Source organism: Buteo buteo, chromosome 19 (assembly GCF_964188355.1).
Source record: "Buteo buteo chromosome 19, bButBut1.hap1.1, whole genome shotgun sequence".
Classification (NCBI taxonomy): domain Eukaryota; kingdom Metazoa; phylum Chordata; class Aves; order Accipitriformes; family Accipitridae; genus Buteo; species Buteo buteo.
In genome coordinates, this window is record NC_134189.1 from 10,720,088 (window position 1) to 10,745,803 (window position 25,716).

General features: G+C 40.7%; 1 protein-coding gene and 1 long non-coding RNA gene across 3 annotated transcripts in view; one reads left to right on the plus strand and one right to left on the minus strand.

The window, feature by feature from the left end:
• Positions 1 to 3,789: 3,789 nt before the first annotated feature.
• LOC142041828 (uncharacterized) lies at positions 3,790 to 7,758 on the minus strand. Its single transcript, XR_012653569.1, has 3 exons — positions 7,314 to 7,758; positions 5,061 to 5,136; positions 3,790 to 3,852 (listed from the first exon to the last, which is right to left on the minus strand). It is a non-coding gene; the product is annotated as an uncharacterized LOC142041828 (long non-coding RNA).
• A 58-nt stretch (positions 7,759 to 7,816) lies between these two features.
• PKP2 (plakophilin 2) overlaps positions 7,817 to 25,716 on the plus strand; it is a 43,276-nt gene continuing 25,376 nt past the window's right edge. The window contains exons 1-4 of one of the 2 annotated variants that reach the window (XM_075051004.1): positions 7,817 to 8,144; positions 15,740 to 15,852; positions 18,337 to 19,031; positions 24,964 to 25,102. In XM_075051004.1, coding sequence (XP_074907105.1) covers positions 7,931 to 8,144; positions 15,740 to 15,852; positions 18,337 to 19,031; positions 24,964 to 25,102 — 1,161 coding nt within the window. In that variant the 5' untranslated portion in view covers positions 7,817 to 7,930. The remainder of the gene's footprint in view (positions 8,145 to 15,739; positions 15,853 to 18,336; positions 19,032 to 24,963; positions 25,103 to 25,716) is intronic. The other variant, XM_075051003.1, reaches the window with a different exon arrangement.

A 25,716-nucleotide genomic window follows, 5' to 3' on the forward strand; every position in this document is an offset into this window, starting at 1 on the left:
ACATTACCACCAATCAGGTCAAGATAAGGACAGCTAACAATAGTGACAAGCTAGGGAAAAATCAGATTCAGAGAGTCTGCAAGGACTGGAAATACCATAATAATATAATGTAATGACTCTCATGTAGATTTAAATGTCACACTGGGGTATTTTTAGACGCTGTACATGAATGTTTCATGGATAAGCTAGTCAGGCTACTCAAAGGGGAGAGCCCTGTTTTGACTCTCTTCCCAGTGGTATTTCTGGCTTGTGTCACAATGTTCCTATCAAGGACTAACTCTGTAACAGTAACTAAAATGTGTTTATATTCAACATCCTTGCAGCAAGGGTGAAGGCCAAAGAAGAATCCTCCGCATTAGTGTTTGACTTCAAAATGTCACCTTAGAAGCAGTAAAAAAAATAACTGAACATAAAGGAATTATGAGATGCAGAATAAGGAAGAAAACAGGAAATAATAAATATATCACTGCATAAATCCAAGGTGTCTCAGAACCTCAAATACTGTGTGCAGTTCTGCTGTCCCATTTTAAAAACGGTAGAGCTGAGGTAGAAAAGTGAAAGCTGATAAAGACAATCTACAGTCTGAAGCAATTTGCATGCAAAGAGCGATTAAAAGGTTAAAACTTTTCAGCCTGGAAAACCAACTGCAGAGGAACATAACAGTGAACTGTATCATCAGTAGCACAGAGAGGATGAATAAGAAACTCTTATTCACTTTTTTTTCATAATACCAAAAATAGATGACATCAAGTGAAATTATCATCTAGCATATTCAAAAAACACAAAAGGGAATATATCTTCTCATACCCTATAATTACGCTATATAACCCATTACAAAAGGGCAATAGTGATGCAAAAAGATGTTATTCAAATTCATGGGGAAAAATCATTAAAGACAATTAAATACAAAGGTACTGCCTCACACTAAAGATGTCCCTGAGCTGCACATTGCTGTAAGCTGCAGAAGTATACTGAGGGAGTACTATTTCACCTTTGCACTGTTTTTATACTAGGCATCCACTGTTGGTCACCATGACAGCATGGTAGGCTACCTAGATCTTTGGTCTGATCCAGGACAGACATTTTTCTGCTCTTATGTCACTCCCTAAACTGCTGGAAATGCCTAGTATATGAACTTTTTCATTGCATTATACCCAGTGCTGTCTATGCTAACAACAATACCTAAAAAAGAGAAAGAGATATAAAAATCAAAAAGTATAGGAAACAAGGCAGTTATTTATACTACAGAACTGGTTGCATTTATTGTGAGCCAGGATCAGATGGGACTGTACTTTTCCTGACCTGGCTTACCCATGGCAAATTACTACCAAAAATGTGCCTGAAAGAAGCTAATCAGTCTGACTTACCCCCCAAAAAAAAGAAAGAAAAGAAAAGGAAAAGAAAAAGACCATTGGGAAATCATTGTGTTCATAGAGCAGCTCTCGACAGTAGTTCTTGCTGGCCAGCTGGACCTGCTGCTTTTAAACACAGATTGCTTCTAAACTATTCTGGCAACTGGAGGTTATCTGAGATTTTCCTCTCCCAAGGAACAGGCCAGCCAGCTTTGTGACTGCTTTGTGCACAAAGCCTCTAAAGAAGAGTTAAGGATCCAACCCAAAATTAATATGCATGTACACTTTGGTTTTCTTCCAACTTAATCTCCAGTATGTTTTAGTGCATTCTGTCATTTTCTTATGGTGACTGGTTTGGATGCATTAATTTGGCATTATGCAGATGAGTCTCTATGATAACAGATCTTTCATGTGTGCATCCTCAGGTTGTGGAAAAACAGTATGATATAGAAATAGCCTCCCATCGTGCGTTAAATAACATACTAAAAGCAGATTAGATAGATATCTGTGATATTTTAGATACCATTAATCCTACTTTACAGCAGGAAATGAGTAGATGCCCTCCTCAAGTCCCTTTAGCCCTGTTTTCTACAACTTCACTAAATAGAATAGGAAAATAAATTAGGATATTTAAGTGAAACTAGTAATTTTATTTCTGCATGGAGGAGGGGTGTTGACAGCTCTTATTTAAAAAAAAATAATCCGCAAAATGTTAGGTTTTATCTCAAAAGATGCTTTGATGGGGGAAATATGGTCAATAAGAACCTTTCCACTAGCACTAGAAAAAAGAGTGGTTTAAAATGTTGGTCCACCATTGTCCTCAATAACCACATCTCATACATCTCAAAATTAGGAGCCAAAAAATAAAAAATGGTTTTCAATTTCTGGGTTACCACATTTCTTCAGGAATAGTATTTAATTCCTCCATCCCTGACTTGTATATAAAGATGAAACATCAGTCATTCGGATATATTGTTTCCTCGTACCATAAGGTGAAGACAAAAATCTCTCACATGCAGGTCCTAACAAAAGAGGGCCGTGATAAAATTCACAGCCTCTAGATGATACTGCCTGCAATAACGACTCAAATAAACACTGGTGTTATGCTCCTGTGTCAACAGTTCAAGAGTATTTATACCTCCACCTACACATACAACACTTTCTTTTACTAGTGACCAAAATCCTAATGCAGGGAAAAACAACCACCCCTGAGACAACTGAATAAGCAGCTTACTGAAATTAGCTCTGCCTCATTCCTTTCATTCCAAACCTTGCAAACAAGTCACATTACATTGTTGCTCTTTTAGGGTAGCATCTGATAAGACCATTTGAATATGTTTTCCTAGATCTTTCCTGGCTGTCTCCCCAGCGCCCAGATGACTCGAGAACTGACAGATGCAGAGCACAACCTTTGCTCCAGTAACTGGTTGTGTGCATCTCTGAGTGGAAGAAGAAGAAGGGGGGGGGAAATCACACTTTTAAAGTATTACACTCAGTTACTAAAGAGAGAGACTTGGAATAGTAGGATAAAATGGCACAGGGACTGGAAAGAAAAGAAATGAGGACAAGAGAGTAAGCCTTAAGCATAGGCAATTGCATAGGGCAGCAGCTACTGGGGCAGCAAACAGTCCAATACAGGGACAAGCCAGGCTGTTACTTTATCAGTGCTTAAATGCAGCATTACCAACTTTGCCTGCTTTGCTAGCAAGCCTTGAGCCAGCTGTGATAAACTGTGTAAGAAGTGAGCAGTCAAGGGAATGTTATCCACAAGATGTTGGCTGGCTGGGACAGATTGGGCTTCACCACCTTCCTCCAGACCTTCCTCCCCCTGCGCCAGTTCACGGCGTGCAGCTGGTCCTGCGGAACGCAAAGGATCTGTAGGGAGATGGAAAATCTAGACTAACCCTGTCTCCTCTGCTCTTGCTCACTGGAAAATATTTTCCCAATGGAACTGTGCAGCCAGGCTCTTTCCTACCTGCAGTGTGAAGACGAGCCCAGTAACACGTAAAACAGATCTGGAACCCGCTGGGGAATCTCCACAGAGGTGTTAAAAACCTTCTCTCAGTTCTCTCTGTTCCTGTTGTCTCCTCCACTGCATCAAAACCATTACAAAGGACAGATATCATCGTACACAACAGCAGGCACACACACACACCCCCTTTCTCTTGGAGACTGCTCTATCTATTTCATGTATCAGAGTATGTTCTAACTCCACAACTTGTGCTGAGCATAGCATCCAAAAATATCCCCAGGTTGAATGCAACCCAATGTAGCATCCAAAAATATCCCCAGGTTGAATGCAACCCAATGTCGATAGACCTCTAGCAGATCTCTAGCAATAGCATCCCATTCCCATCAGACCAAGCTCCGTGTGGTAGTGACAGCACGCAAAACTGCTCAGCAGTCTGTGGCTCAAGCAGAGATTTTACCTGAGGGCTACAGCATCGGCCAACATCAGCTGCCACCCTGGTATGGTGGACTAGGTAACCAACACCTCCAGCTGCAGGAGGAAACAAATTGAGGCAAGATTGATGAAATGAACGTTGCTTTATCACCCAGGGCAGGATGCAAGTTAGTCCTGCCCTACTACACAACAAAAAAGCCGTAAGCCTGAGGACCCACTGTTATCTGCAGCTTCAGGACCATCCTGAATTCCTGCAGCCCTTGACTCTCTTGAGACATAAAGCAAGGCTCACGGCCATATGGCAGTTCTGACATGACATTTCTCAAGTCTGGATGTTTAGTCAGCTGTAGGCTATGGCATGGATTTCCAAAACCGCCAGTTGCACACTCACCTCATCAAAGTGAATGAAGGTTTTTGCTGTTCTAGTGAGGATCATTGTCAGTATGTGTGTGTGTGCAGCGTGTGTGTGTGTTTTCTTTCCTCAGGCAATTTGCTGCTCCCTTGAACTCTGTCTGGGTCAGGTAGAGAGCTGCAGTCACAGCTCCTACTGCTTTTATTGCTGCATCTCTGTCAAGCAGAGAACTGCTGTCACACTCATTTTACCACTGCAAAAGCAGCATTTTTTCCCCGATGTGGGTCTGAAAAAAATCTTTACTTTAAATTATCCTACAGGACAAAATAGATGATCTTCTGTTTCTCTGCTTCCAAAAATGATGCTAGGATGAAAGGAATGTGTATGTTACTGTGAGAAAATTCAGGATACCAGAGCCTGGAGCAGAAGACAGATGTATTGAACTTCAGTTCTATCTCCTATGGCAAACGAAATTGCAATAAAATGCCGAGCTCAGATTTTTAAGCACGGAGTTAACTCCTTGCTGGGTACTCTCCGAGTCTGCTTTGCAAGTTTTACTTTCCTGGGAGCAGCGGCAGAGAGCAGGGTTGGTGGTGCCGTTCCAGCAAGGGAACACGCGGTGGCAGTGTGGCCGCTCGCTCCTCGCAGGGTCTTCCTCCCGGGGGAGGAAGAATTGGTTCTGGCCCTCCCGGGGGGGGGGTCACATGAAACCAGAAGGAAGAGGACAGAGGTAGGAACGGCCCGGCTAGTCCTGACTAACCTGCACTTGCATGTAACACCTGCAACCATGGGATGAAAATAAAAAAGGAAAAAGAAAAAAAAAAAAAGACCTGAGCTTCATTTTCCATGTGGTCCTAGAGATACACGTAGGAATAATGTGTGTATTTAAGATGAAGCCCTTGTTGTCGAGCTGTTTCACATTTAAACTGAACACTTCAATGCTCATACTTACATCCGTTTCCTCTAAGGTTCCTGCAGCTGAAAATAATCTGTTTCCAGGGTACAAATCCACCTTGTTCCGTTCAGTCCTAACAGTGGGGCAGAACAAGAGTGAAAGGACCAACTACCACAACTTTAATATAAATAATATTTGTGGGGGACTTCTGATTGAGAAAGGTTACATGGTTTAGGCCAAGCACATCTGGTCAGAATAGAAATAAGTCTTATAAAGGAATTTCTATTTTTCTGATCTGATTGACTCCATCAGACACTGGACAGAAAGCAAATGTTTTTGTATGCGATTCCTCATCCCTAGTCACTATATGCATCATAATTAAATCTATTTTTCAAAAATCTAATGAGAAATTATCCATCACAAATTGCAATCCTTTCAGGGATAATCCCAGCTATGTTGCTTTGCATCTGCAAAAGGCACTGATAAAGTATTTCCCTCTCAAAAGACTCAGGGGTTTTTGTTGCAATTCAGTCGAGAAGAGGTGTTAACCCAAAGTCAGTCAGCTTGAAGGAACTGCTATCGATGGGACAATGAGTTACATGGTATTTTCTTATTTTCTTCAGATAAGAAAAAGCCTTAATTCATTTCTGTTTCAGATCTTGGCTAAGCATTGTCTGAACTGCTGTGCAGGCAAAATTCTTTCTCTCTCCCCTCCTCCCAACTCCCCAAACTTTCCAGTCAGCATTCCTAGTTACAAGGAGAGAAATCTGTCTCAGAAATCTCATTAAAGATTTTTAAAACCGAGAGAAAACTGCCATTTCTTTTGCCATGGATCTCAGAGGCACAAATAAATGTACATACTTGCAAAATAAAGTTAATAAAAATTTAACATTTCTTCCAACAGAGGCGACGCCAATGTGCCAAGAGCTTGTAAACCTATATATGGTGTCCGAGGCATCTGAGGACACACACTGCAAGAGTATTTTCTAAATCCTGAATCCATTTCAGGTGTATTTTATGTATGAAACCGAATTGGCTTCAACTATAAAAACTATCCAGAATTCATGTTTGTGCTAAAGTTTGGGAACAGAGAAGAGGACAGGGAAAAGGAGGAGGGGAGGAAATGTTTCACATTTTTTAAACTATTTTGTAATCTCCTCAGTAGTCCTTACTCATATGTGTGGAGAATGTAGTATCTATGGTTTACTGGAAATGCTTTTGTGACTGTGTGGCAAGCAAAAGGGCCTAACATAGTTTCTAACATAGTTCACATTCCTTCCTAGCTGTGATGTGTCTTCCCCATTGTTTTTCCTGCCTTATACTGCCCATTCTTTCATTTTTTTTTATTCTTCCACTTTTCTGTTACATTTTTTCCCTGCCTGTCGTAGTTTCGCCACATACCTTTACCTTCCTCCTCTCCATAAATTCCTGCTCCTCTTTCCCAGCTGGTACCCCCACAGCTTATCTCCAATGTTTATGCTCCCACACATAACCTTTCCCTGTTTATAAGGAAGGAGTCTGTCACTCCATTTCTCTTAACCAGTGAAACTATTCTCACGTATCATTAACGTGACCTCTCCTCTGATATGCCACATTAGAACAAAAGGGGATGACATTAGCCAGACCAAGTGACAAGAAAGGCCAGAGCTCCCTCCCCCTCTTAAAGAAAAAAAAAATGGAAGAGAGACAAAGAGTAAATCAGGGGCAAAAGGATTCTGGACTCCTCAGCATGGAGCCAGTGCCTCCCCTCATCCTGAGTTTTCCAAGAATAAAGGAGATGCCCCAGTTTCTTATGTTACAGTATACCCTAAGAGAAGGCCCCAGTTTCTCCCCAGTCACCCTGTACCCTCACTGCTGTCTGAAATTCTGGCAACAAACAAGCTGCACCAGCTCATTTTGAGTCCCAGAGTGCCTCTGAAATAGCAACACATGAAGTTAAAAGCCACATTAATTTTCATTTGCTTTTAAGAAACATTAGCTTTTCTGTTAAAACACCTACATTTTGTTTGCTAAGGATTTTTTTTTTTTTTTTTGAATCGTGGAACTCTGGATCACCTACTTCTTTTTCTAAAGACTGCCCTTTCCTTTCCCCAATCCATGCTATGTTCCCTCTTTCCTCCTCCTTTCAACCCACCGTGAGCAGAGCGTTTGTTTAAACAGTAACTCCAAGCTGTGTCCTGAGATAGTGTGAGAACTTCAGCTTTCCCCCGGCTCACACTCACTGTCTTTCACTGTGTAAGAAACCACTCACGACCGTGCAGGCAGGCACGGACCTTTGCAGGGACAGAGCCAAGCTGAGGTTTTTCAAACCTTTAATCGCGCCATTCCCTCAGCACCTCTTTACAACGAAACGGAGAGAAGGGGGCTGTAATTCATCTCTCTGCAAATCCTCAGGACAGCCTGAAAAAAAAAAAAACCAAACCGAGAGCAGGAAAACCTCCCAGACCTGCAGCCCTACACCCACCCCCCGACACAAACCCGCCTGAAAGTTGGCTCTTCACCGGGCCCGCTATACTTAAAGCAGTTTTGCATCTTACGTTTTAGGTTGAGACTCCCATACGTACGCACAAAACGCAGCTACGTGCAAAAACATAAAAGTACGTAAGAAAACGCAAAGGAGCTATAAGGGAAAAGACACAAGGACAGAAACACGCGTGTAATTTGCTCCCGCTGCCCCGGGGCCAGATCCTTCCCCCCGGCGGGAAGGGAACGGGAGGCGGCGCCACGCCCCTGCCCCGCCCCGGGTGGCCGCGGTGGGTGGGGCAGGGCGGGGCGGGGCGGGGCGCGGGCCGTGCCTGGCACCTGCGCGGGTGGGGCGGGGCAGAGCCCGGCGCGGCCCTCGGCGGCTCAGCCCCGGCGCTGGGGTAGGAGGCGGCGGCGGCGCAACAGGTTATCGGAGCGGAGCGGAGCGGCGCCCGGCTGTGCCCATGGCCGGCCGCGGCCCCGTGGCCGAGCAGGGCTACATCCGCACGGTGCTGGGCCAGCAGATCCTGGGGGAGTTGGACAGCTCCAGCCTGGCGCTGCCCTCCGAGGCCAGGCTCAAGCTTTCGGGCGGCCGGGCCGGGGAGGAGAAGGCGCTGCGGATCCACCGGCAGGTCCAGCAGACGCTGGCTAGGAAGAGCCGGGGCTCGCTGCGGAACGGTGAGTGCCCGGCCCCTCGGGGCCGTCCGGTGCCGGCGGCGGCGGTTTCGGCGGCGGCGGGAGCACGGGAAGGGGCTCCGGGGGCGGCGGCCCCGGGGGGAGACCCCAGCCGCTCGGGGCAGCCGCCGGGACCGCCGTAGGTCGTTGGCCTTTACGGGCTCGGACAGAAAAGCGTGGCCCTGTCGCCTCTTCCCTTTCTTGTTTCCCCACCCAAGCGCGTCAAAAGTTTCTCCCTCCCGACGGCCGGACCGTGGGTGAGCGGCGGGGGCTGCCCCGGGCAAGAATCGAGCCGAAACTTTCCTCACCCAGCAACCGCTCGCTGTGCTTATTTGAATACCTTTGCCTTCCCCACTGGCCCCGTTTGCAAAATAAACCGGGAAGAAACGTAGGAAATGTTTTTCCTTGTTTCACCTCGAAAAAAAACCCAACAAACAAACCAAAAACAACCAACAACTAAAAGGAGGTTTGGAAAAGTAACTCTAGGAAAGGCGTGAATGGGAAACATGGAACGATATCGCTACCAGACATTATTTACCCTGTTCTTTGACGTGCATGTCACAAACTGACATCAGTCAGTCCTTGCTTCTACCGAAGGCCAGATCCGTCAGCCAGGTCCGCACAGTCGTGCCTATTGGCCCAACCAGGGTCTGGCACCCACAGAGTGACTTTGTCAGGTGCTGAGGGTTACAAGCAAGCTGCTCGAGGGGTTTAGTCTCAACTATTAATGGCCAAGAGATGTGTTGTTTTCAAAGTAAATTGAAAAAAAAGCAGCCCTTACCATGAAAACTTTAATCCTGTTTTTAAATAGGAAGACACAACTGACTTGCAGGCTATATACCCTGTTGCTCAGTTGTCATTAAAGAAGTTGCCACCTTTCATTTGCAAAAAGCTGTGAGCCAAAGGTCTTTAAATTTATAACTATACTTCACTCGTCTATCTTGTCAGGCAGAGGAATGTTTCCTTGTACTTCATCTGGCTTCTATCTAAAACATGCCTTATAGCGAAAAATGCATACAATGCAGACACGGACATACTCTGCTCAGAAAAATCAGGTACACAAACTGCATAAACAGGTACACACAGCTGTGCAATGTGCAGCTACACATGTTGAGTCCTTAGCTCAGCTGCTCTCATTTAAATAAGATTTCTAAACACTTTTAGAGTAACTTAATTTCTTTTTCTCTCAACAAAGAGCCTGGGAAAAGCTTTTTAAGAATAGTTAATAAATTATATGGTGTCATGAATGTGAGACCATGTCTCTAAACCATGCATAAAACACTATTAAGACGAAGTTTGACTCCTCCTAACTCAGCTTATCTGGAATATGTTAACAGACCTGATGGATTTGGGGATAGTTGTCTTGGTTTGCTTTGTTTTTCTAAAGGTCAAGTATTTGATCCCTTTGCATTTCTGAGATAGCAAAACTTTTAAGCTTCAGGATCAGGAGTGGCAAATGACATGTCTGTTACATGTATTGTTCATGCATAAAATGAACTTTTCTTCTTTCAAATGTATTCTTGTGCCCAACTCGCCATACTTTTTTTAGTCCCACTGCAAACCTCAGAAAAAACAAATGGACCTGGAATGTATTCCATGTATTTTTATATATATATATGTATATCTATCAATATCTTAAATATATATAATGTGAATCAAATACCTATCATGCATTTAACATGTTGACATTCTTGAAAAATGTACATATATATGCATGTGTATCCCAATGTGCTTCTTATATAGACTTGCTCAAAATTTGACTGTGCTTTGAGAACATTTGGATTCTTATATGTGGGGTGCTTTTTAAAAATGTGCAGTCTTTTACATGCAAAAAACTCACTTTCTCTGAATTATAACAGTTTTCTAGATACATTTACTAAGGGTCCCATATTGTTTGCAGTTGCAGCAAAGATGATGCAAAGATTTAGAAGGAGCAGGAGCAGGCCTCTGTCAGATAACTGTCCTATCTGTAGGAGTATTTCAGACTCTGTTCAGCAAGGTACTTAGCACATACCTAACCAGAGTATTCACATACATGCCTAAAATTAGCCAAGTACATAACCACTGGGTATGAAAAATCAGTGGTAGTAAAGGTCCTGCCTAGTATCGTCTGTGCACACCTATTTTCCACTGACTGTACTTGAAGCTTTGAAGCTGCAAGAAGTACTCTGTCAGGCAGCATAATTTCTCCTTAGAGTTTCAAATTAAAGGTGTCTGCTTAGCCTTGAGCATCACCTTTAAATGGAAAAACATCCTTTTGCTTCCTACCCCCATGTTGTTTGCTGTTTCATGCCCTTTCCTCACCTTTTGGAGGGTGTATTTCTTCTTTTTTATAATAGAAATTCAGGTTGTTCTCAGATTTGAGGATTCCACTGGCTGCCAAATGATTGAAGTCACATACTGCCGTGACTTTTCAAGACGTAGTCAAACATTGTTAGTAGTTTTTCAAGCAGTAGTTTAACAACAGCTGCAACTTTTCCAGTTCATCTGATGCTGAACCTCTATAAATTAAAGATTATGCTGCCCTTAAAAATTATGAACAACTAAAGAAGCTGTATGAAATGTCTGAATACTTTTTAAGGATGGAAATGGAATGATAGATGGTTCAGCCTTACCAAAGACAAATGTCATTCAGAATCATATACCTTAATAACTGGTGTTTTTCAGCTCACATATGATGCAACACTATTGATTATTTTATGTGCACTTTAGGAGTCTGTTAAACTTTATTCTCTTTATGAGTCCACTTGCTTCTGATCTTGTTCAATTTGGATTTTGATTGGCTTTTTAAATTAACTTGTGGTATTTCTGTTTCTTTAGTATAATCCCTGGACTAAAGTCTACTTTCCTCTACATCCTGTACATCCTTATCAGCTCCATTGTAAAAATTGAGGGCGGAATTGAGTACAGTATCATAAAAACCAGTCTGATGAACTGCTGTCTGTGTAGAGATTCCTCCTCTAGCACAGAGTTCTATAAACACAGTGTGTTTATAAAAAACAGAATTCTAACAACGTGATTTCCAAATCAACAGCATCAGATACGAGACTGTTACAATCAGAGCCTTATTTATTCTTTGTGTTTCTTCGTTTCTAAAATTCTTAGTAGTAGTTTTTGTTAAACTTGCTTTTAGGGGTTTGGGGGAGTGTTCTATCCTTAGCCTTCTGTTTTGCAGAATTCTGACTGTGTTAACTGCTTCATAGTGATTTTCTGTTTATAGCTTTGTGGGAAAAGGACGTAGAAAAAATTCCTTGTTGGTGACTTCCACTTTTTATTGGTTTCATTAAATTCCTCACCTCTGCTTCCAGAGCCAGAAGAAATCTTTTTCTTAAGTTGGAGTACTTGTGTAAATGTACTGACCAGCACAAAGTAAAAAATGCTAGAAAAACTCCTTTGGGACCAGGCATGTGCTGGCAGGGTGATGACAGCACATGATCAAAAAGAAAGCTCTTGGATCTCTAGATGAAGTGATTCAGTGAAGTTTTTGATATGCCATTCTTAAATGTCACCATCTCGGTCCATTGTGAGTGGTGGAGTGTAAGGAAGGATTAAAAGATGATAGTCCGGGAACACTTGGGAGTCTCTGTTGGGGGTATAATCACCCACCTGCTCTGAGCAAGAGTGGACAGTGGGTGCTCAGCAGGTGGGCACTCAGGGTGCGTGAAAGTATCGTGGTCCTTAATAGACTTCTGTGTACAGGGTACAGCTGCATTGATGCCCGCAGTGGGGGGTTTAAAGCCAAAATTTGGCTTTCATGGTAACCATTCATATACAAAAGCCTTGAAAAAAACTGACAACTGAGAGTTAACACTGTACATGATTTAAGGGGAATTTGATACGCCTAACTCCTGATGGAGAATGACTGTCTTTCTCATATATCGCATATCTTGGAGATGCCTCTTGTCATTGTTGCTTTTGAAAGCCAAGCGAACAGGTGATTGATCTGTCTGCAGCCATGGGCAGTGATTGCTGGGGAGGACCTTCCAAGGCCTTTGGAGATGTTGGACCTCTCACATCCCAGGGAACAAAGGGGCCTTGAGAGGAGCCTCTGGGAAGATGGATGGGGGTTTTGCTCAGTCATCGGTACAGTCTCCCTCCTGATAGTGTAATTATTTTTTCAGGACTCAAAATTTTGTCATAACTGTTGCAAAATCAGGTGATTTTTATACAGCTTTTATTTTAGGCATGGAGAAGAGCGAAGGGGTTTAGTTTTCCTCCTCCACCAACCACATCCAAAGCGTTCCTGGTCTGCTTTGGTTCATACTGACAGGGAAGAGGGGAGACTCTGATAAACGGTTCCACTCAATTGCCCACACATGGGTGTCTGCTGCTGTCTGAGATGCCTGAGTTTTCCAAAATATCCTCCTGGACTGACAGACATGATGCAGGGCCTGTAGGAAACCCATCCTTTATTTGACTGGCTGCTAGAAATCGAGTATGGCATCCTATGGCCTCTCAAATAGCATTTGTCCCTTACGGATGAGTAACTGAATCGTGTGCATATTTACTCAGAGAGTTTTTGTGAGACTTAAAACACTGAGTCTCACAGTTAGAAAATTTTAATCCTAACAATAAATGAACCCATAATATTTTTTTTTAAAATCATTCATGGCTTTTTTTTTTCTTTTTTTTTTTTTTTTTTAAACCATTGCACTGAGTGTATAGGGACTGCCTAATGATTTCTGAATATATGCAATACTGAGCAAATCTGAGAGGTGGGAAAGACATAAAGGTTTTTGTAGTATGGTGAAAATAAGCTGAAGGAAGCCTTGCTGGCAGAGGCAAGTTTTGATCAGATCACCTATTCTGCACCTCATAACTAATGGAAAGACACAGCATTTCGGTTACCACTTTTTCCTTTAACACACTGGCTTTTGGCAGAAGTAAACAGCATGCAATAAAAAGACATACATTTTATGTCTACCTAATAAATCTACAGGTAAAATGCTAGCAAAATAATTTACTGATATGGTAAGAGCAAGCAAGAGATACTGTAAATGCAAGTGAGATTCCATAAGCTAACATATACTGTGTTTATCTCTGAAAGACATTTAAAAAAACGAGGACTACTTGAAGATAACTGACTTACAATTTCTGATTGACTGTATTTTGCTTTTGCAAAGAGGGACTGTTAGATATGTAGTTTATCCTCAGTTAGTTCATGGACAGCCTTGTTATTTTTAATTTATCCTTTTATTATTATTATTTGTTTAGTAAAGACAGGGAGTTTAGAGTTACCTAAAACATGCACAAATTACTTGCTCAAATGATCTTTATGACCTAAGTAGAAAAATAACTGAGAGTAATTTCTCACTTAGTAAAGTAAACTGGACAAAAAATACTAACTATAAAGAAACAGAAATGTATGTGTATTTGTATTTAAAGACTTATATGAAAGTACTTTAATATGCAGCAATGCATAAAGTGAATCTTTAAAAAGCAGGCACAGGTGATAGGCTAAGATGGAGTCTTATTGGGCACCTGAAATAATACATTGATATGGGAATAATATCACACAAATGAGAGATTTATATGAATTTGTAGATTTTGGATGTCAGTGTACATTGGCAGGATTTTTTTGCAGTATAAAACAACAGTTTGCTCTTACTGCTTTCTCATGTACTTGGATAACCCTTGGGCTATGGTAACCTTGTAATGTCACAAAGGAATTATTACAATCCAAATCATGAGTTTGACCAAGCTGCATCATTCCACTCTCATGACGCAAAGTTACCGTGAATGTGTCTTAACAAATCACCTAATACATGTTTAAATCTGTCTCTCATGGCCAAAATGAAAGAATTGGAAAGTATGATTAAAGCAAAATAACTGCAAAGTATGATTGAATTAGGCCTCAAATTATTGCAGTCTGCTATTATATTGTATATAATATAGTATAACACAATAATATATTATATTATGCACAAATTTGGACTTAACCAGGTAGCTACGTGCTAGTGAGAATCATTCATAAATTATTCTTGTTACATGAGTCTCTTGTTTATTTTCATCCTTGTCAAGCCCTTTACTAGCTGTGGACGCTAAGGATCAAAGATACAGGTGTACTGAAGTTCCTAGGGATACCCGTGTGCACCTAATGAAGCCCAGAGTCTAACTGCACAAACTGAAAACCTCAGCTCTTTGGCACACGTACACCAGCTGCTTTCAAAGATCCCAACAGACACTCGCCTGCGTGGTTTTGGCACCTGAATTCCCGTGGGCATATGACTCCTACTATTTTTAGAAGTGGAGACTTCAGCAGTTTGACCAAGTTAATGATTGGTTCTTTAGATTTCTGTAGTATCTTAGGTAGTATCTGCTATTATGAAAATTCATGGCCGATTAACTTCTTTATTGACCACTGTTATCTGTTCAGCCTAAACTTCTGCAGCACCCACTGGCCCCATTTATGACCGATTTGAGGTATATCATGCTTTCAACTTCTGCTTCACCTCTTTAAACCCATCTGGGTTATTTATATTCCTGTATGCTGATTCTCATAGTAACATGGGAATATCATGGATAATTGTTTCAGCAGTATCTGTTGCTTTAAAAAAAATTAATAGAAGCACTTTTTCTTTGACAATGCATTGTACCAGTGAAAAAGAAACAGCCTGAAGTTTTTGCTTGGTTGGCTTGTTTGTTTTAAATTAGAAGAAGAATGCAGTTTTAGCGAAAGCAATAATCATAATGCACTGTTCTATTTTCAAAGCTGGGTCAAGGAAAAATAGAATCGGAGCTGATGATACACTGTGGATCATCTTCTACATTATTTGTAGGATTAGTGAACCTTTCAGGTGCAGATTTATAGTGTCATTAAGCAACCCTACTTTACAGCATCATATGCAACGTGCCTCCATAAGCCATAGAATTTGTTCGTAGATACTTTGTGCTCTTCGGGTGAAGCACTGAGGTTAGTGAAGCACTACTTGCTCCAATATCTCATCTTTATACTGGCGCCTAGGGGAGAAGAAATATCAGCAGTTGAGGTAGATGACTATGAAATAAACAGTCTATACTCAGTGTATGCTATTTGTTTACAGTGGTACATTGTGAAAATTGCCTCTCTAGGGTGCACAGTAACAGAGGTATATGCAGCAACCCATGTTTCTCATCTACAATCTACAGCTGCAATATTTTAATTTCTTGTGTACTGTGCATGTTATAGTCAGCCTCTAACGTAAACCATGCATATATATTCAGAGTGGTTACAGTGGAAAATAAGTGTTCTTAGTCACTGCTCAGTGATACCATTTCTTAGTACTTAATCATCTGTCATTATCTGGGATATTTAAAATATCAGCTTGTAGTGTTAAAACATTTTTCATTAAATAGCTGCATGAACAACAAGACTTCTAAAAGTTAAAAATATGTCATAAATAGGAAACTGAAAAACTGGCTTGTATCCTCAGAAAGCTATGCTTAGAAATGTTTTGAATGTGATACACCGAATGCAAATGTATTTCCATCATTTCCCTGTCTTATTTTCAGCTTATATATATTAGTGGCAGTGTCGACTGGACATTTTCCTAGTACTGTAAATCGTCCTTTATAACAATATCATGTTTTGTGAAAATCTTGCTGATGTTTGGTTATAGGCAGTTTGCACCGTGCATCCAGTGTTCCAGAGCGTGTCTATAACATGGGGATTACTGAAAATGATTCTGCACTAAGAACTCCCTATGGTTTTTCATATTACCAGTCAAACCAGGTGAGGAAAAGATGACAATGAATAGAAATTAATATATCACATGCATAGTTTATTCATTTTGTTGCCACAAATAATAGCATGTAGATGGTGTTTCAAGGTTTGTTTGCTTGCTTGCTTGCTTTTTAAAGCCTGATTTCTAGAAAATGAGGTTTTTACAGCTGAGATCTGTTAACATTTTACCCCCTTCCAGTGACTTCTGAGCCCAGTGGCTAAATTCAGCTCAGTCGTACAGACAGGCTTTTTGCAATCCTGTTGGTTTTGTGAGAATTGGCATCAGGGTAGAAAATTAAAACCCATGTGAACACCCCACTAAAGCAAAGGCTGTGACAAGCCAGATCTTCATCCGTCCCACCAGGCAGCCGGTCAGTCTTCACATCTGTAGCTCAAAGCGGCCGGAGGCCATGCTGCCGCTCACAAGAGTTGGAGGTTGCTAGAAGAAGTTCAGCTATCCCGTGGGGTAACAAATGACATGGGTAGGAGCTGGGAATGTGGTGAAAGAGGTTAGGGAATTAAGCATCCAAAACCACAGGAAAACAGATTGCTTTAGTTTCACAAGGACAGGTAGAGTGTTCCTTATCATTTAAAATAACCCTGTTGTAACCTGTTTTAGCATTACAAGAATTTGAGCAGTACAGTCCTTACAATACAATGGTGTTTCTAAACTGTCTAATCATAAATTCCCTTGTTATTTTGACCAGCTTTTCTTGGGTCACGGCCTGAATGCTAAGATAAATAATTGGTTTCCTGCAGGGTTTGTGACACAGCTCATAACTGGTATGAACCTATTTGAGGGAGCACCCATATGACTTGGAAATCAACACACAACTCAATAGCAATGCTACTGCACGAACAACATCAGTAAACTGAAAGCAATTCAGCTTGAGAACAGAAATATTTATTTAATAACCATATACAGAGGGGCTGATTCTTTCTTAATTTTAGATTACTCTGGCTCTGTATGGGGAGAGTTAGAACCATTTACTTAAATAATTTCCTTCTCTGTCCTCCTATCCTGTGTTCTCACCTATCATCCAGTCCATAATATTTAATGTGAATCCCTTCTCTCTAGAGGAGAGCAACAAGAGGGAAACTGGAGGTGACATAGGAACTGCAAGAAAATACTACAGTTTTCCACATGGGGGTGGGGGCAGAATTAAAAAATAAGAGAGAGAGACTATTTGTCCTGTGTGAGAGCCAGAAAAAGCCACAAGGTCTAGTATTTCACTAAAACATTAATTTCCTTGTCCCCAAACAAAAGATAAAGATATCCTTGCATAGCTTCCGTAGAATAAACAGATGTATCCAGTGATCCTTGCCTCAGCCTCCTAGTTTCAGCAACCTTTACTCCTTTTGTGAGTTGATTATCACCCTCAGTAACTCCTCAACAGTGAAATTAAGGGATTTCAGTCTGGCAACTATCTGCTAAGCACTGTCCCGTCCCTTCAATTAATAAATTGTGTAAGCTTCTCAGTTTACCTTAAAAATGCCTTTAATATTCCAAAGCTTTAATACAACATGGAAATGGAATATATGGGGCTTTGATTAATGGCTGGATGCCACTGTGCTTACTGATCTTAAAAAAATTGGGCCTTGACTCTTCTATTTCAAGGCCAGATAGTCACCCAAGTTGATTTAGTCCTGAAAGGTCTTCAGTGGAGTACAATGTCCAATTTAGAGCATAAGAAAAAGGTAGAAAAATTGGAGAAGCCCCAAATGGCACCTAAACAGTAAGAATCTTGAAGGCACATCCTACAAAGAAAGGTTGAAGGAAGTGGGTTTGTTGAGTTTAGAAAAGATAAAATTATAAAGCAAGATGATGATCCATTACTGTCCATGCCCATTAGGAACAGGAAAAGAAAAATCATCTTAAATTGCAACTATAGAATTAGGGAAAACATTGAGATGGTTTTCTTAGAATGTTATGTAATCTCCTTCATTTTCAAGAGGTTAGACAAACAGGGAAGGGACTATCTCTTTTTACTAGATCCTACCCCAAAGTGAACAAGAGGGCTTCATAACTTATATTAATAAGGTTAATAGCGATATGCAGACACTTTAGTATAATATTTTAATATCTGACTGATTAATTTTCTTCTGTCTATTGGAAAACCTTGAATTTAATTTTAGTAGCAGATGTGGGTGTTAATCCCTGAGGAGTTTCAAACTGAAACTAAAATCTCCATTAATAAGCAGACTGTTCGCTACCAGGCACAATTGACTTGTGCACCTATTCTGAGTTAATGACAGAAGACTAGCTGCTTAGACTTTGTCTCCTCATGTTTAGACCTTTGTTAGGCAGATACAAAGAAGTGTTGCAGAATCCCATTTAATGCACAGTTTTGGTGATGTTCACATTTTGTTTTGTGATTCTGAGAGCAGACCTTAGAATTTTTATCTTTACTTTTTTGGTTTGGTTTCTTTGCTGTTAGTCCTAAATGCTGTGATCTTACTGAGACTCCTGTTCTCTTATGCACCCTTGAATAGGTGGCCTCGCCATCCTCTTTTACAAATGGCTGGGGGACGAGGATTACTTACAAGACAATGGAAGAGAGGGCTCAAAGGCAGCCTCTGAAGAGACTAGAGGTTTCACCCCAACAAAGTCCTGAAAGATTGTCATATGTGTCCAATGATTTTCACTATGACGGAGGGATTTCAACTGGATTCTCCATGAGGCATGGCGATAGCAGGAGATCCAGCGGGACCATCCCACCAAGATATGCTCGGTCTGAGATTGTTGGGTACACTCTTCGTGATTCAGTGAACAGGGGACGCTTCTTTAAGAGACACTCCCACATGGGCCCTATTAACGATGCCGTCCTTGATGGTGTCTACCCCAGCCCCGCTGTCCCTCTGTACCATCAAGCAGGCAACAGTCGCAGCATGACCAACCTTTTGGAGAAGGAGAACTACCTGACCTCAGGCAGTGCGATGGGACAAGTGAGATCACCCATTGCTTCCCGTTTGGGCTCTCAGAACAGGCAATCTTTAAGGCCCAGCTGGTACCAAACTACTTTCAGAAGCACGCAGACCAGGAGGGAAGCATCCCAGCCAGCTTCAATAACCAGCGTCGCTGCAGAAACGGATGGGAAGAGGCTGCCGTTGACAGCTGCCATGGCAGCGGCAGGGAGAAATGGTTTCCTGCAGAGTGAACAAGTCACCGTCAATGGATCTCAGCTAGGGTAAGCACGAGGCAGGACCTGCATTGGTTCCGGGGTGTCACGGCCGAAAGGAACCTGTTTGTTTAAAAACAGAAAGTAAACTGACAGCTTAGAAAGTAAACGGACAGGTTATGGTTCAGCAGCCAACACAGTGTATGAAATGTCAGTGCAGAGGATGCAGAATGTAGATCCGCTTTCAAAAATCCACTTCCAGTGCAACAGAGGAAAGGGAGAAAAAAATGTATGTGTATGTAGATACTGCAGGGTCCACTCCTTCTGCTCAGGTTTGGGGCCCCCTTTTGCCAAGAGTTAATCAATTTTATAAGGACACACGTAGTAGGCACTGAGTAATTTACAACTTAAGTCACAATACACGGTAATGTATTGGTGAATTTTGTGCTCAGAGGAGGTCAGATGATTTCAGCACTGGTTCTTGTGAGAATAGGTCAGAAATCTACCAGTGAAGCAGATTGACAATTTCCAGTTAAAAATCCTTCATGGTTTCAAGGAAACTTTTTAGTTTTGATAAACTTCAGTTAAAATACAGGCAGGAATTTCTCTTAGCTCTGTAGCACTATCCATCCCTGCAACAAATACAAGCTGCTCTGAATTTCAGGGCTTTTTAATACCATGAGATCCTACATGCTCTGAGGACGCTATCTGAATTTGAAGCCCGTTTAGCTCCATGGCAGAAATTCCCAAAGCTGCCCCCGATCACAGGAAAATTGTTTAAAATCTTAGAAGCACTTTTTTTTTCCCCAAAAAATTACTTCTTTTTTCCCCTGAAATTCCCTTCCAGAGAAGATTTCAGAATGTCTAAGATCAGTTCCATTTTCAAAAGAGAAAATGTATCAGTTCTGAAATTCCCCTCAGAAGTGAATATTTTTTTTCACTTTAGAATAATCCTGAATGGTTCCAGAGCTCTTAAGGTTCAATGGACAGAACAAACCACTTGGTAAACAGGGGATGGTTACTTGCCGTGTTTACTGTGGTTTCTGTTTTTTCATAATCCAAATAGGATCTCAAGGTTTCTTATGTAAGTTAATCACGGTGTAATTTACAACAGTGTTATTAAGAAATGTCTATTTTTCCATAACTGTGTAGCTGTTTTGTTCATTTTTCTGAAGGCCGCCTTTCTTCTTTTTCTAAATTTGTTGCTGTGTGAGATGAGATATCATCCGATATCACTGCTGTGTACAGACCAGTTATTTTCTGTCATCAACTACATGTTGTGTTTTATGACTAGATTTACAAATATATACAGTCTTGTGCCCACATCTGATCTGGATCAAAATTTTCACCTGTGGGTGATGCAGGAGTTAAGAGATCTGGTATTAATGATGTGACTCTTAAATACTCAGTCTTTACTGCAAGTAACTCCAGAAAAAACAGCTGAGAGCTCACAACAGCTAAAGATTTGGGAGTAGTAATGTTGAAAATAGGTGCCTGGGAGGACTTTGTTTCTCAATAAGACAATTTACAAACAGGCATATATCCCATTGACTTAATCATTTACCTAACTTTAAGCACATCCTTGAGTGCATTTCTGAGCCACAACCAGCAATTTTGATATTTAATTCTGTGTAGGAGCAATTTTGGTTCTTCTTTGGCAGGTGCAGACACTGGAGTCTGGTTGTCTGCCTGCACAAAAATCAACCAAAGTGGTTTTCATACCTGCAGATGTAAACATGCATCTTCAGTCATTGTGCAAGTGGCGTGCTTGAGACCATGCTGAAATCAGGTGGAAGATTTGTGACCTAATGGAAATCTTTTTGACAGCATAATTCCTTAAGTGCTAGTTTTTAAGTTCAGGGTTGCTGGAAATTACAGAGGAAAACAATTGGAAGTGCTGTGAAAGCCTCTAAAGTTCTTTTTGCAGATGTTCACAGATTTCATTTATCTCAGCGTTTCTATTTAATTTACTTGTATGTACCTTGTTCAGATTTTTAAATACCCTTGGTTCTAGTTTGGTTTCATAGCTACATTTTGGGGGGAGTAAGGGGCTCTTTATTTTACTCAAAGTTTAAAAAATTCTCTGTAAAGTGTAATAGCTTATATTAGTGAAGAAGCTGATGAAAAGCAGCATGTAAGATACAATTCCGGAAGAGATTTGCACCACTAGATTCTTAAATGATGAGGAAGAAACAGTAGCTATTTTAGCTGACTGAAGTAAGTATTTGTTACACGTGCTTATGTAATGATGTGTGTATGGTATCGAAATACATTATTACCATTTTCAGACATCTAAAATACACATGTAATAAATCCCCTTGTAATTCTCACCACTGGAAGGGCTTCATGCAGAAGTCCTATTGTTATTGTAGTACATTTTGATTCATCCACATCTAGCTACTGCACAGTTTAATGTAGAATTAAGTATTTAAAATGTAATAGACAACCTTTTGCTTTGGGGTATACACTGCTGTCAAATCAGAGCTATTTCACTCAAGTCCATCATTCCACCAGTAGTGCAATAATTTCTTTTGACAAGACTTCTTAGTTTAAGAAGTTAGTAGGGACTTTCACATTTCTTGTCATTTCCCATTCTCTTTGATTTTAAGACTGCATTATCTGATATACTGCTCCCTTACCTCTTGCTCCCTTAATAATGGAAGGGGGGAAAAAAGGTCAGCCTGTTTTCTGAGTAATTTGATTTTTTCCACAAATTTATACTTTTTTATGCAAATCAAAATTTAGGTCTTTCCAAGGTTAATTAAGAGGATATAAAATAGTTCTGTAACATTAAAGAGAAGCAGTGGACTAGCTGTGTATAGTATTTGAAATGTATATAAAAGCGTTTTCAAACTTTCTGTAGAAGAATTCGCTCATGCTATGAAATCAAAGTAGAAAAAATCAGAGCATAGAGATGCTGTCTCTGTATCTTCTGGTAAAGTGAAGCAATTAAAAGCATCCTCATATCAAGGGCTTAGGAAAGAGAGAGATTCAACCTGAAGCTGTCTGAGAAACAGCTGCTCACAGAATCTGACTTCTAGATGTATTGAGAGCTGTCACAAAATGATTAGACAACACAGTGTATATATCTCAAAAGTGTTACATTCTGGCAATTAAGGTGAAGTCAGAACTTGTCAAATCATTGTTCTGTTTAACAACCGCTGCCTGCATATCCATTTGTTTGTTGTCATTGCGCATGCTGGTCAGCCACGTGGCTATTAAGTTTGCCTGTAAAAGTTCTGAGGGTAGGATGGAATCATTGCACCAAATTCTATTTTGACAAGAGTTAGCGTGCTGCAACTTTATGAATACCATTGAGGGTCAAAGATGATATTGTATCCTTTATTACTGTCAGATAAAACATTAGTGAAAGTTATTTTTATCCAGTGAAGAGCAATCCTAGTATGGCCAGGAACAACAGAAGAGAAAGATTTTGGCTACTGCACATGAAGGAGTGTCAGCCATGAAGGGATAACTCTGGTGAATGGCAGGCTGCTCCCGGTCACAATGCAGATCCGCACACCCAGCACTTAGAAATTTGGTCTCTGGCTCTACGTGTGTTTATCTCAGCCGGATAGTGACTGCTGGTGGACCTTTACTACTCTGGGACGTCTTTGGTGTCCTGAGGTGGATTCTCTGGTGTCCCACGAGGGATCAGCTCATGCAGCAGTCTTGACCTTGGCAAGGGTGTGGATAGAGTCCTTCTCTGCTGTTAGTCACTGAAATGACTCCCAATTCAATACATTGGAGACGTCTGCCGCTCTGTAGAAGTTGACTGAATTTGGTCAAAGGGCTCCAAAGGTACTGCAGTGACTAAGAGGCAGGTAGGCATGTTCACATGTGCACATCTATAACATGGTCACAAATCCCTTGTTGACTGAAGAAACCTGACTAAAACCCAAGCTTGAAATTCCTGTTCTTCTGTTCCGCTTAGAGAGAGCAAGAAGAAATATGACGTGGCTTTTTTCCATTACTCATTGTTCAAGATGTTGAAGTAGGTTTCTGATCAGTACATTCCACTTGCAACTTAAGAGTAACTTCCTAGCTACTTTGTTTTAAATCCCGACTGAGGGAAACTCTGAAAATGCGGAAGCTGTAAGCGTTGCCAGACCAGAGCCCAAGGCACTAGAGATACTAACCACAGTTCTGTCTAATTTCACTTTGATTTAACCTTTCCGTTGACATCCTCAACACACTGTCCCCTTCATTTCATCTTTGTCTTGCACAAGCGTGCCTCAGCACCTATAGATGCCGCGTATTTGCTCAAAACACTATCTCAGAGGAGGGGAGAAGACAAGAAATAAAATGATTTATACCAAAGGGAAATATAAAGGCAGGTGGAAACCTCAGGGTACAGGAGTATAATTTCAGTTGCAACAGGTGCATCCAAATTCTTCTTCATTTCTTTGCTGTCCTTGCAGCCATACTAATTGTCTTTTGCCTCAGCAAAAGCAAGCACCAGATGTTGATTTACAGTGTAGCTGGCAGGAAAAATTCCAACAAAATCCATTTTTGTCTCAGAGCTCATGAGTTCATCATAAATATTTTGGGGAAAAGAGTTGGATTTCAATGTATTTGTAGCAAGATTCCCTGTGAGAAATCTGCCTGACTTCTGCCTCGTTTGTCTGTCTTGCTTCCCTGCAGCCCGTTCTGGGCAAGCCTGGACTTCCAGACTCTTTCATTGCTGCCAGTCCATTACTGAGACAGTCTCAGAGCTGAAGACCTGAGTGACTCCTGGTGCAGTCCACAAACACATGCTCTAGAAATTTTTTTTTCTCAGTATCAAAACATTTCGTATTTCACATTTCTGAACATTGTTTATTATTTAATATTTCTGCTTAGTTAAAAGAAAAAAAAATCAAAATTTCAATTTAAACCAATTTATTTCCCAGGCACCTATTTTAACATAAAAAGTAATTGTGTCAAAATTTCTAATTTTAGATGCACTTACTGAGATGATTGTCAGGTAAACCATTCTGATTCTGGTAGCTCTGAAGTAGGGAGTTATTGCAAATGACTGCTTGTTTCACTGTGGTTCACAGACTGTCCTCTCATTCCTGTCTGGCCAGCCTGGGATCTGGTTCTACAAAATTATTTGGTTTTAAAAGAACAGAATACTCATGATTTTGTCCACTGCTTCCTCCCTTCCCCCCATTTTTTTCTCTAGGTGGAGAGTATTTGAAACAAAAAGTAAATAAGTCTGGGGAACATAACCACCTGTCCCAGAGCTAGTGCACCTGATTGTGCCATGAATTGTTTTATGTTCCATTTACTGGGGAAAAAAAATGGGTCTGGTGACCTCTCTTTCCAATTTTGTATATTGTTGTCTAACACAATTATAATTCAAGCAAACATGCTGGAAGTTGGGAGGAAAATAGCTACACATATTTTAATCCTACCACAGGCGATGTACATCCTTGATTTAATGAGTGGTGTTTTTATTTTGTCCCACCTGAAAAAAGGCTTTGCCCATCTGTCCCACCTGAAAAAAGGCTTTGCCCTTCTATTTCAAACTAGAACGACTTCTATAAGCTTGAAAAAAGCAGGTACTGAGCCTTGCATATATGGAGTCTGGGAACTGAGAAACTGAAGAAAGGCATAAAAACAAATATAAAAAAGCAATCATCACATTACTGAGAAAAACATCAAGGTATCTTCTTGATCAGTAAAAGACGCTCTAATTTGGTTATGGCCTCCTTTGGATCTTAGTGCTTCGTCCACTGATGTTTCCATTTTGTTTTTATAATGTGAAGCATGATTTGCTTTGTCCAGAACCTCTCATTGTTGCAACACTTCCATTTATGATTTTCTCTTCCTCCAGAATTTTAGTATGTCTTAAAGCTTTTATAATATTTTCTGCTGCTGGAAAGGGAATAATTTTCTAAGAAAAGCTGAAGTTACTTGAAAAATATGAAAATCCTGGTATTACAAGAAATTTCACAGGCTAAATGATTTTTCTGCAGTCTTGCTTCACTATATTTCCTCTGTCTATATTTTTAAGGAGCCCAGAAGGGGAGATGACTCTGGATCGTGCAGTAAGCATACTGAAGAGTGAAAATACACAGTCCACCCCTAGGATTCTTGCTGCAGTGACTTTCATACAGCATGAGTGCTTCCAGAAAGCAGATGCCAGAAGAAAAGTAAGTAATTATTTTTATGCCAGTTACAATCAGGTAGAGCAAATAACTTTCTGTACTGTATGGCACTGTGTGCCAACACGAAAAAAAAAAAAGACACTCCAAGAAACCTTGTAGGATACTGATGTTGAATATTTTCCCTAAAATATGCTGATGCTTTTTTGCTGCAGATTCTTTTAAATCTGTGGAATGGCACTGGTGTATGCTAGCAAAAATTTGGTCTTTATCATTTTGTGATAGGAGACATAGAAATGTAGGGTAAGAATTCACCCAAACCATCTCTAATTACAGATGTTTGTGACAAACTTTTAAAAAACCCCATTGATTAGGATGCCACCAGCTCCTGCAGGCAAAGAGCTTTACTACCCTTACCAGTTATTCCCAAAGTATAACTTAAATCTCCCTTTTGCAAACTGAGTTGATTAGTTTCTATCCCATCTTGATGGATATGGAGAATAATGTCTATTTTTCTGTCTCCTTGATAATGGTTTTTCATATATGTTAAGACTGCTAAGTGTATACCCAATTAGTTTGCTCTTTTTCAGGCCAAACAAACATAGCTCTTTCAGCCTTTGTAAGTTGTAGAGTCTGAACTTTTTGGTCAATATATTTGCTCC